The sequence below is a fragment of the Boleophthalmus pectinirostris genome, unplaced genomic scaffold, assembly GCF_026225935.1.
Source record: "Boleophthalmus pectinirostris isolate CB_2022bp ecotype Guang Dong unplaced genomic scaffold, ASM2622593v1 HiC_scaffold_22, whole genome shotgun sequence".
In the NCBI taxonomy this organism is placed as follows: Eukaryota; Metazoa; Chordata; class Actinopteri; order Gobiiformes; family Gobiidae; genus Boleophthalmus; species Boleophthalmus pectinirostris.
The window spans coordinates 41,366,094-41,383,748 of NW_026571190.1; the positions used below are offsets into that span (position 1 = coordinate 41,366,094).

Below are 17,655 nucleotides of genomic sequence, written 5' to 3' on the forward strand. Positions count from 1 at the left end.
ATTAAATTACTTAAAGTGAGTAATGTAATCTGATTACTTTGAATTACTTGGTTTGCTGTAGAGAAACAAAGACGAGGAAATCTTCACATAAGAAGTTTTGTCTGATACAAGAAAATAAAAAGCCCAAACTTTACTGAACCAAATTAAAAATATTATTGATAGAAAACGAAGAGGAGACATGGTCCGCGCGGCATGGTTTAGTCCTGGTTTAGTCCTGGTTTAGTCCTGGTTTTAGTCCTGGTTTAGTCCTGGTTTAGTCCTGGTTTAGTCCTGGTTTAGTCCTGGTTTTAGTCCTGGTTTAGTCCTTTTAGTCCTGGTTTTAGTCCTGGTTTAGTCCTGGTTTTAGTCCTGTTTTAGTCCTGGTTTTAGTTCTGGTTTAATCCTAGTTTTAGTCCTGGTTTAGTCCTGGTTTTAGTCCTGGTTTAGTCCTGGTTTTAGTCCTGGTTTTAGTCCTGGTTTTAGTCCTGGTTTAGTCCTGGTTTTAGTCCTGGTTTTAGTCCTGGTTTTAGTTCTGGTTTAATCCTGGTTTTAGTCCTGGTTTAGTCCTGGTTTTAGTCCTGGTTTAGTCCTGGTTTTAGTCCTGGTTTAGTCCTGGTTTTATTCCTGGTTTAGACCTGGTTTAGACCTGGTTTAGACCTGGTTTAGACCTGGTTTTAGACCTGGTTTAGACCTGGTTTAGACCTGGTTTAGACCTGGTTTAGTTTCCGGCAATGATTGGAATTACCGGAAAAAAAAAAGAAAAAAAGTGTGGGGGGGGGGGGGTATAGCTCAAAATGTACCTCTGTAAAATCCATTTATTTCAACAAAGTAACTGTAATCCAATTCCCATTCACTGAAACAGTAACTGTAACTGAATACAGTTACTCATCATTTGTACTCTGATTACTTAACTCTGGTACATGTAATCTGTTACTCCTCAACACTGTTCACATGTTTGAGTAAATCTTTACTATTCGTCTGTCCACATCTCCAAAGCTCAAAACTCTCTGTTCCACCTTGTGATGTCATGAAGTGGTAGTTTTAAAGTGCCTATGGCAGGTTACACTGATTTTCCAAATAAAAACACAATTAAGATCAATGCGTTTCAGATTTTTTCAGAAATACACACGCTCGTTTTCCCAATATGGCTTTTTTTTTTTAGGTTTAAGGGGAATTCAAAACCTCCGACATGCACAGAAATTACGATTTTACAAATAAAAACATAACACATTTATTTTGACGAAAAATGTTAAAAACTTTCAGACAAAATTCTCCCAGTGCCATGTCATAAATACGAAACTCTCGACTTGATGTAATTTCCAACATGTTTTCTAATTTTTCTTCACGAATTGCCTCTTGATTTGAGTAAAACTATCATTTATATTTTCAACACTTACGATCCCAACAAATTAAGTCAAAATTAGAGAAACATAAAAATCTGTGACGCACTTTCACTTTCAAGATTGTCTGAAATGATCGAAATGAAATGAAGTGAAAGTGTACGGAGTTTTAAAACGTCTTCCTGTGTTACCACGTGACATCACGAGGTGGAACGGAGGGTAAAACTCGGTCTAAATGTGCAGATTTGTGTGTTTAAACGTGTGTGAATGAAACAAAACACAAGTTCAAGTTTGTTTGTGATGAGAAAACATTAGATCAGATTAGAAAAAAGCGTAATAGACGTTTCTCACAACGTCCGGAAGTGTCGCAATGTCGAGTAAAATGTCACTTTGGTTCATGTTTTTCCATGGCAAAATGTGTGTGTAAATGTGTAAATCTTCAACCAACAAGCTCCACAAAGGAAAAATATTCTTCATGAACAATTTGTCCACAACGATCAAGAGAAGAAAGACGAAAAGTGAAACGAGAACGACGACAACACATTAGTGACAAACTGAACAAACTGAACTAAACTAATGTTACGATCATGAATAAAACAGAAGAAACTTGTTCACTCAGACTGATTCTACAATTAAAATTAAAAATCGATTTCATGATGTTGATATTTGTACAGACAGAGAGATTTGTTTACACATCGCCGGGTTTGTTGAGAAACGAATATTTCCCTCCCTCCCTTTTCCAAAATAACATCGTGCACACAGACTTTTCAAAAAACTTTTCGTTTACATCGAGCGCCGTCAGAACTGCACCGAGTCTCTGGGCGCAGCTGGATCAGATTCAAACCTGTAGAGTTTATTTCATTACAGTTTTACTCACAAAAAAGTTTAAAATGGTGCATTAGTGAGCGGCTCGCCTCTCCACAGATCTGATACAGCCTCATGTGTCTCTGGTCATGGATCTGAAACATCAGCTGTGTGAAAATGAAACACATGAAAAGTGTTAAAACTCTGTTTGTCACTTTACACACAAACACCAAACCGGAGTTTTCTAGAATCTCCACTCGAGTTGGAGTTTTAAAAAAAGATTTGTTTTCAGAAGTGAAGCTGCTGTTTGTGTGTAAAAGATGAAACAGACGAAGGGAAATGTCTCAGTTTTTAAAAAATACCCCTGTACATGTAAACGGAGCAAACATGTCAAACATTTAAACGGCACAAATCTCTCTGTCTGTACAAATATCAACACCATGAAATCGATTTTTAATTTTAATTGTAGAATCAGTCTGAGTTTCTGTTTTATTCATGATCGTAATATTAGTTTTGTTGAGTGTGTCACTAATACTAGTCGTCGTTTTCGTCTTTCTTCTCTTGATATTTGTGGATAAATTGTTCATGTTAGAATGTTTATTCTTTGTGGAGTTTGTTGGTTGAAGATTTGGCGATGGGGCAGATTTATGAAGCTGCTGGAGAAAACGACACACATTTACACACAAACATTTTGCCACAGAAAAACAATAAACCGTAAGCGACGTTTACCTCCACCGCGGCACTTTCGGCTGTTGTGAAAAATGTCTGTATGTGCCGTTTAAATCCTCACGTCCTTCCTCCTCTTCTGGTCGTTGGTTTAGATGGAGTCGTGCAGCTCGTCGTGCGCTCCGGCCTGGTCCCCGTGCGTTTTGATGTGTCTCTTCAGGTGGCACTTATCTCGGAACCGTTTCTTACAAACCGCGCAGCTGAAAGGTTTCTCTCCCGTGTGGGTCCTCATGTGAATTATAAACACCGTCTTCTGCGCGAAGGCTTTATCGCACACCGGGCAGCTGTACGGCTTCTCCCCCCGGTGCACGGCGGAGATGTGCCTCAACAGGTTGTGCTGCTGCTTCAGCCTCAAGCCGCACTCCGGGCAGCTGAAAGACTTCTCCTCCGTGTGGGTTTGCATGTGCCTCTTCAGGTTGCACTTCTGGTTAAAGCCTTTCATGCAAACCGAACACCTGAACGGTCTTTCCTCCGTGTGAATGTTCAAATGCTTCTTGAAACTGGAGTTGTTCCGGCACGGCTTGTTGCAGATCGGACAGCGGATCGGCGTCTGGTTGTTGTGCAGGACGACGTGTTTGTCCAAGAGTTCCTCGCTTTCAAATGCCTTCGTGCAGACGGGACAGCTGAAAGGTTTGGGCGCACTCGAATCGCTTCTTTTCACTTTCTTACCTACGGAAGATAATTTGCTCCGTCAGATTTGGAATTTTAAATACCTCTGAATTTCTCACTTTGAATTTTTTTAACTCTGAAAAAAGATGTTTGAATGATTTTTATTCTGAATTTACTTTCAATTCAAAATAAAAAAAAAAGAAAATCAGCCCTAAAAAACTACGTTCAGACTGCAGGTTTAACGCTCAATTCAGATTTTTTTTGGTGAAATCTGATGTTTTTTTCGAGGTCGTTCACATTTCCAGTTAAATGTGACTTGTATGTGACTCCAGTGTGAACATTAAACGGCCCAAAAGTGTCCCACATGTGACACTGGAGACACGACGACGTCAACCGCAGCGAGCGTCTCTGTGTTTACACAAGTTGTCCAAACATGGACGCAGCATCGAGCACCTGGAGATTTTAAAGTTCCTCTCGTACCGGAGCCACAACATGAACAACTGACTTGTTTTAAGGAGGAGATTGAGAAGGAGAAGGACCAGGTTTTTGGTGGTGGTGTTTTGTGGTGAGTGGAGATGTGCTTCACTTCAGTCACATGGATCATGAACAGTTTTCTCCTACTTCAGTGCAGAATAGTGACGTTTGTGTCTTGTTGATAACGTGTAGGTGGATGAATGAACTTTGGCCGTTCAGACTGAAGTCACATGTCAAAAGATCAGATATGTATCAGTTTTCAGGAGCACAGATCCAAGTGTCCTGGGTCATGTTTGAAAAAAATCAGATCAGATCTGTGTCGTTCAGACTGACATTAAAAGATCAGATACACGAACATAGGGGCCAAAAAAAACCTAATTTGGGTCACTTCAGGCTGCAGTCTGAACGTAGTCAAATTCACCAGTTGAAATTCAGATCATAAAATCCGCAGTGAAAAATTTCACAGCAAAGATCCAAGACGCCAAGGCAGAAGCATCGATCATGTGAGCGAGGAGGACAGAGGAGCCCCGGTCCAGCAGAAGTAAACAACAAGGCCAAAAATTCCAAGTTAATTCATCTGATATAAAAGTGTATTGAACAGATACATATGTACTCTAGTTTATCAAACTGTTGACCTTTTTTCTGTTCCATTTTTGGTTCTAAAGTTCCATATGTTTTAAACAGACCATGAATGAAACATGGAACAAAAATTATTTCCCAAATTTCAAAGACCCAAAAATCATGTAAATAAATGTTTGTATTTCATCATATCTTGTGTTATTCCATCTTTGAACTGTTGATGAAGGGACAGGATTTAAAAAAAAAAAAAAAAGTATTTAAAATGATAATAATTTGCTTGGAAGGACTGACATATTTTATAGAAATAGTTTCCTTTCATTTTGAAGTAATATTAAAGTTTTCAGAAGAAAAAAGCCACAAATGATGTAAAATCCTGCACCTTCTACTTGTTTGTACAATTTTCCCTCCGTTACTTTTCCCTCCGTTACCATGAACTTTCTTAATAAAAAATCTCATGAGTCAAAAAGTCAGAGGTTTTTCAACCTAATCTTGTACCATATGGTAGAAAACTATATGAAGCAAATATTCAAACCAGTTTGTTAAGGATATGGAAGTGAGAACCAAGAGTTATCACTGTTTGGATTTATTGACCAAAAAGTGCTGCATATTTCATTTCCTCCGTTACCGACATGAGTTTTTTAATTTTTTGTCTTGAACTTGAAAGAATCTCACAGGTTTAACTTGACCCTGTTGGAGTGTAACTCTTTCCTACATTCTGATACTTTACTTATTTCAATAGTTCCTCTAGTTTCTGAATAAGAGACATTTGAATGTCAAAAATCTGACCCTGTTTCCCTCCGTTAACACTTGACTGAACCCAGAGGCTGTTTCCTATTGGCTGTTCTCATCTGTGGGCGGGGTTTACGCTTAACAAATTAAAGAGATGAGGTTTTGATGAGGCGAATTCTGACCAATCAGATCGCGTCACTGCAACATTTCCTGTTTCTTACTAAGTTAGATCGGATCAGTTTGGATCGATTACTTCTGCCTTGGCATCTGGGATCTTTACTGCGAATACAAGCATCAAGAATCTCAGACTTCAGGTCATCGCACAATTCACACTGGGAAGGATTTTCCGAAAAAGTGATCATCAAACCTCCATGTTTGTTTTCCCAGTGGGACGTGTCTATTGTCAAAGTCGATCTTTTCAAGTCTTTTGAACCATTTCACTTTTGTTTCTTGGTTCTGATATTGTCATATTTTAGTTTTGGGATTCGGACATCGTAATTGTTGTGGTTGTGAGAGGAGCAGAAGACAAACAGACTGAGCTGCACTTTCTTGTTCTTGTGGTTTTACACAAACATCACGTCTTGGTCTTTGCAGTGGAAGGTGTTTCTTGGTGAACAGTTGGAGACTTTCACTTTGGTGTTCGACTTTTTAAATTCGTAACCGAGGTTGAGCGACGGATCCAAATGTTTCCTTTTTGGTTCTTCCTGTGGATCAATCCTGCCCATCACCTTCACCTTTCACTATTTTTCAATTCCGTTGGGAAGAGAAACAGTTTGAACAGAGGTTTGAGTCACACACATCTGATTCACTTTTGCATTTATGAAGTTCACAAACAAATTTCTCAAGTCGTTTTCCACTGCTTGGATCCAACAACCACAAAATTACAATGTCCGAATCCCAAAACTAAAATATGACAATATCAGAACCAGAAACAAAAGTGAAATGGTTCAAAAGACTTGAAAAGATCGACTTTGACAATAGACACATCCCACTGGGAAAACAAACATGGAGGTTTGACTTCACTTTTTCAGAAAATCCTTCCCAGTGTGAATTGTGCGATGACCTGAAGTCCGAGATTCTTGATGCGTCTATTTTCTTCACTACGAATTTTACACTCTGAATTTTGACTGTTGAATTTGAGGGCTTGACAATATTTGTGCTGAATATTTAAAAGGTGATTTTTTTTAATATTGAATTTTATACACTTAAAATTTCAGCAAACAAAAATCCATAATAAAAATAATTCAAACATACGACGGAGTATAAGAGTCAGATAAAAAAAAAAAAGATGCTGGCGCTACAAGAATAAAGTCGTAACATTTCAACATTAAAGTCGTAATATTATGAGAATAAACTTATAATTTTACGAGAATAAAGTCGTAATAAAATCAAAGTCAAAGTGAAAAATGCAGCTGAAGAAAAACCTTGTTTTTCAATATAAAACCAAAAATAAGAAAACGAACAACAATTTTCTTCAGTATTTGCGCCTCCAGATTGAACCAGGACTAAACCAGGACTAAACCAGGACTAAACCAGGACTAAACCAGGACTGAACCAGGACTAAACGAGGTCCGAGACCAGACCGGGACTGAGACCAGGACTTAGACAAGGACTGAGACCAGGATTGAGACCGGGAACAGGACCAGGACTGAAAACGATTTAGTCTTGGTTCAGTCCTGGTTCAGTCCTGGTTCAGTCCTGGTTCAGTCCGTATGCGGCGCAATATTCCCGCATCGCATTTTAAAGTCACGGAAACGCCATTTCCCGTTTCCGTGACTTAAACCAGGACTAAACCGTTTTCAGTCCTGGTCTGGTCCCGGTCTCAGTCCTGGTCTTTCTGGTTTGTTTCCGGACCTGGTTTAGTCCTGATTCAGTCCTTGTTCAGTCGAATGAACAAATGATACATGGATTCTTCTCTTTTACAAAATGCTCCAAATTCTCCACGAGCCGCAGATATTCTCCTAATATTACCACTTTATTTTGACTATGACTTTATTCTCATAAAATTACTACTTTATTCTTGTAAGTTTACGACTTTAATGTCGAAATGTTACGACTTTATTCTCATCGCGCCAGCATCTTTTTTTTATCTGACCCTTATACTCCGCCGTACAAACATGTTTTTTCAGAGTAAAAAATTTCAAAGTGAGAAATTCAACAGTGTTTAAAATTTTAAAATCTGATGAAACAAAAGGTCTTCCACACTTACCCCCCATTTCAGGAAAGAACAGGCTTTTGTACAGCGCCGGAATGTCGCCGTCTCCCGTTTCCTTCGTCGGATCTTCGCCGGCTCCCTGTCCGTCGCACTGGTCGGGGATTTCGGAGGCGGCGGCCCAGCCTTCGGGTTCGTCTCCGTCGGAGTCCGAGCAGCTGAAAGGTTGCTCTTCCTCGTCGTCGTTGTCGTCGGATCGTAAGTCCACGCTGCAGCCGGGCACCTCCTCCGACTCGCCCTCCGCTCGGATCCTCGCGGCCTCGGCTCTGGGGTCCGAGGAAGAGGAGGAGGAGGAGGAGGAGAGGTGAGGAGGAGGAGGAAGAGGAGGAAGAGGAGGAAGAGGGGGCTGGTGATGAAGGAAAGACGGATTATTGGCGTCTTCGTCTTCAGTTTTGACAGCGACCGGAGGAAACAGGAAGCGTCCGTTTTGGGCTTCCTGTTGTTGATGGTTTCGGACATCTGCAAAAAAAAAAAAAAAAGAAAGAAAATTCAGTTTGATCTCAGGTTCAGCCAACGGGAATTTAAAGAGGAAAGTTCACATCTTTTCTGAATATATATATATAATTATTTTGTTATTTTTAAGGCTTCAACAATATCAAATTTATGTTTAGAATATTTTAAAAACATAATTCACAATCAGTACAATCTAGAAAAACTAATTTCCACGGAGAATAACGAATTATTAGAGCGTAACAGGAAATGGAAAATTTGCTGACTGGTTTTAGGGACGGACTGTAGAAATAATCCTCATTATTATTATTGTTTATTTATTGTGTTTGTGTTCTTTATTTGAATGTGGTTTGATGTTTTGTTTTTTAAAGTTGTTTTTAATTTGTGTTTTTTATGTTCTTTTTTTGTTATTTATTATTATTAATAGTAGTAGTAGTAGTAGTAGTAGTAGTAGTAGTAGTAGTAGTAGTAGTAGTAGTAGTAGTAGTAGTAGTAGTAGTAGTAGTAGTAGTAGTAGTAGTAGTAGTAGTAGTAGTAGTAGTGTAGTAGTTAGTAGTAGGTTAAGTAGTAGTTAGTAGTAGTTAGTAGTTAGTAGTAGTAGTAGTAGTAGTAGTAGTAGTAGTAGTAGTAGTAGTAGTAGTAGTAGTAGTAGTAGTAGTAGTAGTAGTAGTAGTAGTAGTAGTAGTAGTAGTAGTAGTAGTAGTAGTAGTAGTAGTAGTAGTAGTAGTAGTAGTAGTAGTAGTAGTAGTAGTAGTAGTAGTAGTAGTAGTAGTAGTAGTAGTAGTAGTAGTAGTAGTAGTAGTAGTAGTAGTAGTAGTAGTAGTAGTAGTAGTAGTAGTAGTAGTAGTAGTAGTAGTAGTAGTAGTAGTAGTAGTAGTAGTAGTAGTAGTAGTAGTAGTAGTAGTAGTAGTAGTAGTAGTAGTAGTAGTAGTAGTAGTAGTAGTAGTAGTAGTAGTAGTAGTAGTAGTAGTAGTAGTAGTAGTAGTAGTAGTAGTAGTAGTAGTAGTAGTAGTAGTAGTAGTAGTAGTAGTAGTAGTAGTAGTAGTAGTAGTAGTAGTAGTAGTAGTAGTAGTAGTAGTAGTAGTAGTAGTAGTAGTAGTAGTAGTAGTAGTAGTAGTAGTAGTAGTAGTAGTAGTAGTAGTAGTAGTAGTAGTAGTAGTAGTAGTAGTAGTAGTAGTAGTAGTAGTAGTAGTAGTAGTAGTAGTAGTAGTAGTAGTAGTAGTAGTAGTAGTAGTAGTAGTAGTAGTAGTAGTAGTAGTAGTAGTAGCAGTAGTAGTAGTAGTAGTAGTAGTAGTAGTAGTAGTAGTAGTAGTAGTAGTAGCAGTAGTAGTAGTAGTAGTAGTAGTAGTAGTAGTAGTAGTAGTAGTAGCAGTAGTAGTAGTAGTAGTAGTAGCAGTAGTAGTAGTAGTAGTAGTAGTAGTAGTAGTAGTAGTAGTAGTAGTAGTAGTAGTAGTAGTAGTAGTAGTAGTAGTAGTAGTAGTAGTTAGTAGCAGTAGTAGTAGTAGTAGTAGTAGTAGTAGTAGTAGTATTAGTAGCAGTAGTAGTAGTAGTAGTAGTAGTATTACTATGTTAGTAGCAGTAGTAGTAGTAGTAGTAGTAGTAGTAGTAGTAGTAGTAGTAGTAGTAGTAGTAGTAGTAGTAGTTAGTAGCAGTAGTAGTAGTAGTAGTAGTAGTAGTAGCAGTAGTAGTAGTAGTAGTAGTAGTAGTAGTAGTAGTAGTAGTAGTAGTAGCAGTAGTAGTAGTAGTAGTAGTAGTAGTAGTAGTAGTAGTATTAGTAGCAGTAGTAGTAGTAGTAGTAGTAGTAGTAGTAGCAGTAGTAGTAGTAGTAGTAGTAGTAGTAGTAGTAGTAGTAGTAGTAGTAGTAGTAGTAGTATTGCAGTACTAGTGGTGCGTTTTTGTTTTGTTATTTTTTTCCGTAAATAAATTTTCTTTTTCCAAATCTGGAATTCCGCCAAATTCAACCCTCAAGCATCGATGAGCTTCATTTGACTGGAGCCGAACGCTGCGGACGACGTCAAACTCAAGTCCACTTTTTATTTTATTTACATTTATGTTATTTATTTATTTCCAGTATCGATACCTGCTCAAACAAGTATCTAGTCTCGATTTGTTTTAGTATCGATTAGAATCTGTTAGTTGTAGCTTGTGTCAGTGTTTTGTTTTGTTTTTGTGTTTTTTTTAACATTTGCAGGAAGATTCTCGTGGAGGATTCTAGAAGCGAGACGTTTTTCTTTTGTTGAGTCGGACGCTCAGGGACAGAAACAGCCCGAGCGAGTGGGAGGGCGGAGGGTCAGAGGTCAGGGAGGCATCTGCGGCGAGGAAGAGGAAGAAGAAGAAGACGGTGTGGAGAATACTGATGTCCCGCGTTATTGTTGTGATGAGGTTTTCAGCTCCTTTACCAGAACCGAATCTTCTGGATCTGTGAATTTCAAAAATCCGTTCAAAAGAAATCCGTGTGTCGTTTGTTCATTTGTTTTTTTCCAATATAAAACCAAAAATAAGAAAACGAAAAAACAACTATTTTCTTTGTTTTTTTGTCTCCAAAACCAAAATAAAAAACAGATAATGATTCGTTTTTTCCAGTTTTCGATTTGTGTTGAAATGAAAAATGGAAAAAAACGGATAACGGCCGTTTATGTGACTTCCATGACTGCGATGCCGGACTGAACCAGGACTGAACCAGGTCCGGGACTGAGACCGGGACCAGGCCGGGACCAGGGTGGACTCTGATCTTTGACTCTGAGCCTCAACTTCGAGCTCTGGCCCTGCTGTGGGCTCTGAGCCTCCGGTCTCAGTCCCTCGGCCTCGGTCCCCCGGTCTCAGTCTTGGTCCCGGCCTCAGTCCCGGCCTCAGTCCCGGCCTCGGCCTCAGTCCCGCTCTGCTCCCTCTCTGGTCCTTCCAGCCCTGCTGTGGGCTCTGAGCCTCCAGTCTCGGTCCCGGTCTCGGCCTGGTCCTGGTCTGGTCTCGGTCTCAGTCCCGCTCTGGTCCCGCTCTGGTCCCAGACCAGATCAGTCCTGGTTCAGTCACGTTCTCGGGAAACAGTTGTGATCCGTATTGAAAAACGAATGAAACATGGATTAAAAGATTCTGGCTCTTTTAATATTTATTTATGTGATAATCGAGTTCTGTGGGTTTTTCACGTTGGCTTCTTTCGACAAACTGAACAATCAAAATAATAACGGATCTGTTTAATGTAGAACTTTTCTGGATCCTCAGAGACTCTTTTATTAAACACAGAGAGAAACTCCAGGACTCAGACGTGTTTAAAACAGACCTGGACATTGTGCAGCTCCAAATTCACACACGGCTCTTTATTTAACTCTGAGCGGCTCGTTTAAACTCATGTGGAATTAAAACATAAACATATTTTATCATTTTACCTCATGCCTGGATTAAAGCTGCACTGCTTTTATTTTAGACGTGTTTTTTAAAAGACTTTTTTTATAAATCAGCCTCGGTTTTTCATTGTTTAGTCAGAACTTAAACTCTTCAGTCTGAGCGGCTCGTCACAACAATGAGATTTTCTGACATTTTATGAAGAAATATAATTAATATTCTGCAGAATTGAGTTCAGCAATTTCGCTCCACAATATTTCCTGTTTCTCTGGCCCCATGTCCTGGTTTAAAAAGTGTTTATTAGTGGTGTAATGGTTCATGTGTTTGTGTTAAACTGTTTCAGTGCAGGACATTGTGTTTGGTGCAGGTTTGTGCAGTTTGTGTGTTTATATTCCTCCACTACATGTGCAGCTACACGGAGACTCTGCTCTTTAATATTCACAAGGAACTTGTTCCTGATTGGGGCAGAGTTTCCTGCAGCCCTTTATAGTTAGAGCGACGCCCCTCACCTTGACTACGTCCCTACAAACCACGAGAATCCTGCAAAACTACAGTCGTCGCACCGCAGTCCTCACTCTCGTATGAAAGTGGTGTGTGTGTGTGTGTGTGAGTGATGGTGGTTTGAGGGATCAATGGCGCCGATTGGCATGGCAGCTGCACTTCCATCAGTCTGCCCCAGGGCAGCTGTGGCTACAATAGTAGTTTACCATCACTGGGTGTGGAGAAAAAGAATAATGAATCTATAAAATGTTCTGTAAAGTGTCTTTGTGACATATGTCTGTGAAAAGCGCGATAGAAATAAAGTCTTAGTCTACGTTCAGACTGCAGGTTTAACGCTCAATTCTGATTTTTTTGGTGAAATCCGATGTTTTTTCGAGGTCGTTCACATTTCCAGTTAAATGTGACTTGTATGTGACTCCAGTGTGAACATTAAATGGCCCAAAAGTGTCCCACATGTGACACTGGAGACACGACGACGTCAACCGCAGCGAGCGTCTCTGTGTTTACAGAAGTTGTCCAAACATGGACGCAGCATCGAGCACCTGGAGATTTTAAAGTTCCTCTCGTACCGGAGCCACAACATGAACAACTGACTTGTTTTCAAGGAGGAGATTGAGAAGGAGAAGGACCAGGTTTTTGGTGGTGGTGTTTTGTGGTGAGTGGAGATGTGCTTCACTTCAGTCACATGGATCATGAACAGTTTTCTCCTACTTCAGTGCAGAATAGTGACGTTTGTGTCTTGTTGATAACGTGTAGGTGGATGAATGAACTTTGACCGTTCAGACTGAAGTCACATGTCAAAAGATCAGATATCAGTTTCAGGAGCACATATCCAAGTGTCCTGAGTCACATTTGAAAAAATCGGATCTGTGTGGTTCAGACTGACATTAAAAGATCAGATACAGGAACATAGAAGCCAAAAAATCAGATTTGGGTCACTTCAGGTGCAGACTGAACACAGACTTACTCTCGTCTTTCACCAACACTGAATCTCCGCACCTTCGTTCCTGCGAAAGTTAATTATCAACTTCTGTGGACGTTGAACCTGCAGCAGATCTGCTCTTACTGCAGACACTGTGGACAAGTTTGTTTATTTCTGGCCAAAAATCTGAAGCAAACATTTGTTGCTTATTTGAGAATATTTTATTGAACTTAGTAGTTTTTACCAAGCAGCACTTTGACTTTATTTTATTTTCCCGTTTGTATAAAGTTAAAACAAATTGTTGGTTTAATAAAAACACAAATAAAAAAGAAGTAAATGGTTTTGTATTTTGTTGCCAAACTGAACCGAAAATGAACCGAGCTGTGACCTCAAAACCAAAGTACAAACAGAACTGTGATTTCTGTTCACCATTATTCCCGTACTCTGCTCGAGCAACAAAACTGTAGCTGTAACAAAATAATTTAGTAAAATACACCAGAAAATCCTCTTGGTGATATCGACACCGCAGCCCACGATATCGATCCTGTATTACCACATTAAACAATACGATATAACGACATTTCGATATTTTTGCGCACTCCTACTGTGTGTATTTACATTTTAGGGCTGTGAAATCAAATTTGCATTTACATATTTTCTGTTCCCTTATATATTTTGTTTTCTGTTTATTATTTATTTATTTATTTGGTGACCCCAAAACGCACGTACACACACATTACACACGCACGTACGTAAACATGCACGTTTTATTTGGACGTTTTCCGTTTTAAACAACAGTATATTGTTCTATTTTCCTGCGTTTTGTCCAGATGAGGTTAGTGCGTAAATCTCACGTACCGTCTTTGTGCGCGGCTCGAGGCGGCTGCAGATTCTTGCGCAAAAACTCCTCTTCGTATTCCGCAAAGGTTCGTTCGAAAAGCGCAAAAATCTCATCGGCGGCGACGACGAGCCGCTCCACCACCAGGTCCCGCAGCGCCTGCTTCTTCAGCGACATGTTTGCGCAGATTTCACACGGAACCAGCACCACGGAGCTCCGCCAGCGCAGCCTCCGCACCACACCGGAAAAACACACCGGGACCGGGGCCGGGGACACCGCAGTGGCGCCCCCTGCCGGCCGGAAGTACACGTGCACAGGGAAATGATGAATAAAATAAATGATAAATAAATATACACTGGGTCGAATTATTAAATACAAATCATCAGTTGTTTAGTCTGGATTGGAAAATATTTTCAGAAGGAAAAAAATATATATAATAAACAAAATAATAATAATTAAATAAAATAATAATTAAATGAATAAAAGTTAAAATAAAAAAATACATTTTGTTTGAATTGAGTCATTTATTATTTTTATTTTTATTTTTTTCAAATTTGAAAATATGTTTGGAATTCATTAATACATTAAAATTATTAATTAAATTAAAGTTTTAAAAAAGTTTTTAAAAATTGTTTAACAGAAATGATCAGTTGTTTAGTGTATTATCTGGATTGCAAAATAAATATGTTCAGAAAAAATTTAAAAGAAAAATAAATAAAATCAAAGTTAAAATAAAAATAATATGTTTGAAATTAATACATTTTAAAAAATCTATATATAATAAAATTAGATTAAACAGTTAATAGATAGTTAATAAATAGAAATAATCAGTTGTATAGCGTGCTCTCTGGATTGGAAAGTATAAAATAAAAACATTAAATACACATTTGTTTCACTTATTTAATAAAAATTATCAGTTGTATATTTTTAAATATTAGTGAAAACAAAGTTCACGTCACATCAGAAAATTCTTTAAGCAAAGTTTAATAGAAAGTGAAATGTTCTTAATCAAAATTATTATTGTTATTATTATTATTATTACAGTACAGTCCATAAAACACACAGAGGCCCGTTATTGTTCCACAGTGCAAAATTTACATGAAAAAAATCTAAATATCAAAGAATGAAACACAAAATATTAAAGATCTACTACAGAACATTTCTATTGAGGGTCCAACAGCTTCTTGTCTCCATGGAGACAATATATATGTGTATATATATGTGTGTCTGTGTGTGTCTCTGTATGTGTGTGTTTGTGTGTGTGAAATGAACCAGCAGAAGTTTTTATTTCGTCGTGAACTTTTTCGTGCCCTCGTGACGTTTCAATGTGTTTCCTGATCTTTGCCACCAGATGGCGCCAGAACAAAGCCAAACACTAAGCCCCACCCATCGGGGGCGTGGCCAAACATTGAGCTCCGCCCACATTTCGACCAAACCCCGATCACTCGGTAAAAACACTTGTAACTGAATAAATATTGAACAAATGAAAACAGATGAAAAAAGAAATAATTTAACTTTCAGATAAATTAAAATAAAGACGACCTGATTATTTTTATGTGAAGAAACTTGAGTTTGTGTTGTTTTCATATTTATTATACCTCTAAATTAGCATTAGGGTTAGCGTTGACACCCAAACGTTTCTCTTTCTAAACACAGAAGTTTCCTCTGAATCCGTGTGTCGTTCGTTTATTTGTTTATCAAGATAAAACTAAAATACGAAAATATAAGAAAAATAAGAAAATGAAAAAAAAAAAGTTTTCTTCATTATTTGTCTCCAAAACCAAAAAGAAAAAACTGATTATGAGACGTTTTGTAAGTTTTCGTGACTAAACTGCGACGCCGGACTGAACCAGGACTAAACCAGAACTGAACCAGGACTGAGACTGGGACCAGACTGGGACCAAACCAGGACAAGACCGTGACTGAGACCAGAACTGAAACCGAGACTCAGACCGGGACCAGACCAGAACTGAGACCAGGAACAGGACCAGGACTGAGACCAGGAACAGACTGAGACCAGACCTGGATCTACCTGGGTCTAGACCGTGATTGAGACCAGGACCAGACCAGAACCAGACCAGAACTGAGACCAGTTTAGTCCTGCTTTAGTCCTGGTTCAGTCCATTACCCATTTTTTTTCCATCTTTCTTTTAAACACAAAATCGAAAACTGAAAAAACTAATCTTTATCTGTTTTTTTATTTTAGTTTTGGAGACAAATAATGAAGAAAACAGTTCTTTCATTTTCTTATTTTTGGTTTTATTTTGAAAAACAAATGAACAAATTGTACACAGATTTTCCTGTACTCGAGTATTCATTTTATTTGTACTTTTCAACACGTGGTCAGTAAAATCCAAACGTAACTTCTCGTTCACTTCAAGAACTTTTCAACATTTATCCGTTTCACCACGACTCGGCAAAAACCACAAAGATAAAAAAAAAGAAAAAAAAAAAAAACTGAACAGGAAGTGGTGACGTCGCAGATGCAGCGTCGGTCGGTCGGGGTAGTTCTGTGTGACGTCACGTAGTACTTGAAATCGCAGAGGCCACCGGAGGAAGCACGGACTTGGATTTAAGCGTTTTGAACCGGAACGACGCCGCAAATGTGCCAAGTTTGTGCTAAAATTAAATAAAAGGAACAGTAGATGACGCTTCAAAACAACATTTATACACTTTAAGTAACGAGAGGATTTAGTTTCTAGTTACAGATTCTACGAGTATATTACACAAAACCGACTCCTGTGAGGTTTCAGTCGCGTTATAAAGTTGTTTCCTCGTCAAAAAAAAAATAAAAATAAAAAATCAGACCATGAGTTGTGTTTTGTTTCATTCACATGTTCGAGTCACTTTTTATTTTTACTTTTAGTTCCTTGGAGATTGGAAATTCCAGATCGGCAGAAATGATCCAAATGATTCTAGTGAAGGTGTGTTGAGTTTAAAAACACAGTGGAGCACTTCCTGTATGAGTGTTTTCAGTGTGAGAGAAGAAATCTGTAGGAATCTGTGTGTCGTTCGTTGATTGGTTTTTCAAAATAAAATTTAAAATAAGAAAATGGAAAAAAACGAAAAAAAAAAAAAAAGATTTTTTTCATTATTTGTCTCCAAAACCGAAATAAAAAAATTGGAAAATGGTCGTGTCTTGTTTCTGTGACTTCTGGTCTGGACCCGGTCTGGATCTGGTCTCAGTACTAAACCAGGACTAAACAAGGACTAAACCAGGACTAAATCAGGACTCAGACCAAGACTGAGACTGGGACTGAGACTAGGACTAAGACTAAGACCAGGACTCAGATCAAGACTGAGACCAGGACCAGACCAAGACTGAGGCCGAGACCAAATCGGGATTGAGACCAGGACTCAGACCAAGACTGAGACCAGGACCAGACCGGGACTGAGACTGGGACTGAGACCAGGACTAAGACTGGGATTGAGACCAAGACTGAGACCAGGACCAGACTGGGACTGAGACCAGAACTAAGATCGGGACTCAGAACCAAGACTGAGACCAGGACCAAACTGGGACTGAGACCAGGATTGAGACCAGGACTGAGACTGGTTTAGTCCTGGTTTAGTCCTGTAGCCATGGTTTAGTCCCAGTTTAGATCTGGTTTAGTTCTGGTTTGGGACAGACCAGGACCAGACCGAAACTGAGACCAGGACTGAGACCGGGACCAGACCAGGACAGAGACTGGAACTGAGACCAGGGCTGAGACCGGTTTAGTCCTGGTTTAGACCTGGATTTGACCTGGTGTAGTCCTGGTCTAGTCCTGTTTTACTCCTGGTTCAGTCCTGATTTAGTCCTGGCATCGTTAAAACAAATCTTTATCTGTTTTTTCATTTTGGTTTTGGAATCAAATAATGAAGAAAATAGTTGTTATTGTTGTTTTTTTTTCTTTGTTTTCTTATTTTTGGTTTAATTTTAATGAACGAATGACACACGGATTTACAGGTTTTGTGCGTTAAACATGTGAATAAAACAAAACACAACTCCGGGTTTGTTTGCGACGAGAAAACAACATTAAACCACAGATCATAAAATACCGTGGGTCCTTTATTATCGTTTCTTCTTTACGTTTCTTCAGTTCCTTGGTCTTTTATTCATGGGACATCTCTCCAAATGCCTCCTCAGATACTTCTTCGAGTTAAAAACCTTGTC

General features: G+C 38.8%; 2 protein-coding genes across 2 annotated transcripts in view; both read right to left on the bottom strand.

Annotated features, from left to right (window-relative positions):
• Positions 1–322: 322 nt before the first annotated feature.
• On the bottom strand, positions 323–13,738 carry LOC110163765 (zinc finger protein 768-like). Its single transcript, XM_055158320.1, has 4 exons — positions 13,520–13,738; positions 7,450–7,911; positions 626–3,518; positions 323–499 (listed from the first exon to the last, which is right to left on the bottom strand). Exons 1-3 carry the CDS (start codon positions 13,674–13,676, stop codon positions 2,941–2,943), a joined length of 1,197 nt encoding a protein of 398 aa, XP_055014295.1. The 5' UTR covers positions 13,677–13,738; the 3' UTR covers positions 323–499; positions 626–2,940.
• A 3,839-nt stretch (positions 13,739–17,577) lies between these two features.
• The window catches only part of LOC129410410 (protein krueppel-like), a 396-nt gene continuing 318 nt past the window's right edge, over positions 17,578–17,655 (bottom strand). The window contains exon 1 of the mRNA XM_055158520.1: positions 17,578–17,655. This exon is cut by the window's right edge and continues 318 nt beyond it. Within this exon, the coding sequence (XP_055014495.1) occupies positions 17,578–17,655 (78 nt within the window).

Coding starts and splice junctions, on each gene's coding strand:
- LOC110163765 (XM_055158320.1), bottom strand. CDS start 13,676: ATGTCGCTGAAGAAGCAGGCGCTGCGGGACCTGGTGGTGGAGCGGCTC. Junction 7,912..13,519: donor TCGAGCCGCGCACAAAGACG/GTACGTGAGATT, acceptor TTTTTTTTGCAG/ATGTCCGAAACCATCAACAA. Junction 3,519..7,449: donor GTTCTTTCCTGAAATGGGGG/GTAAGTGTGGAA, acceptor TATCTTCCGTAG/GTAAGAAAGTGAAAAGAAGC.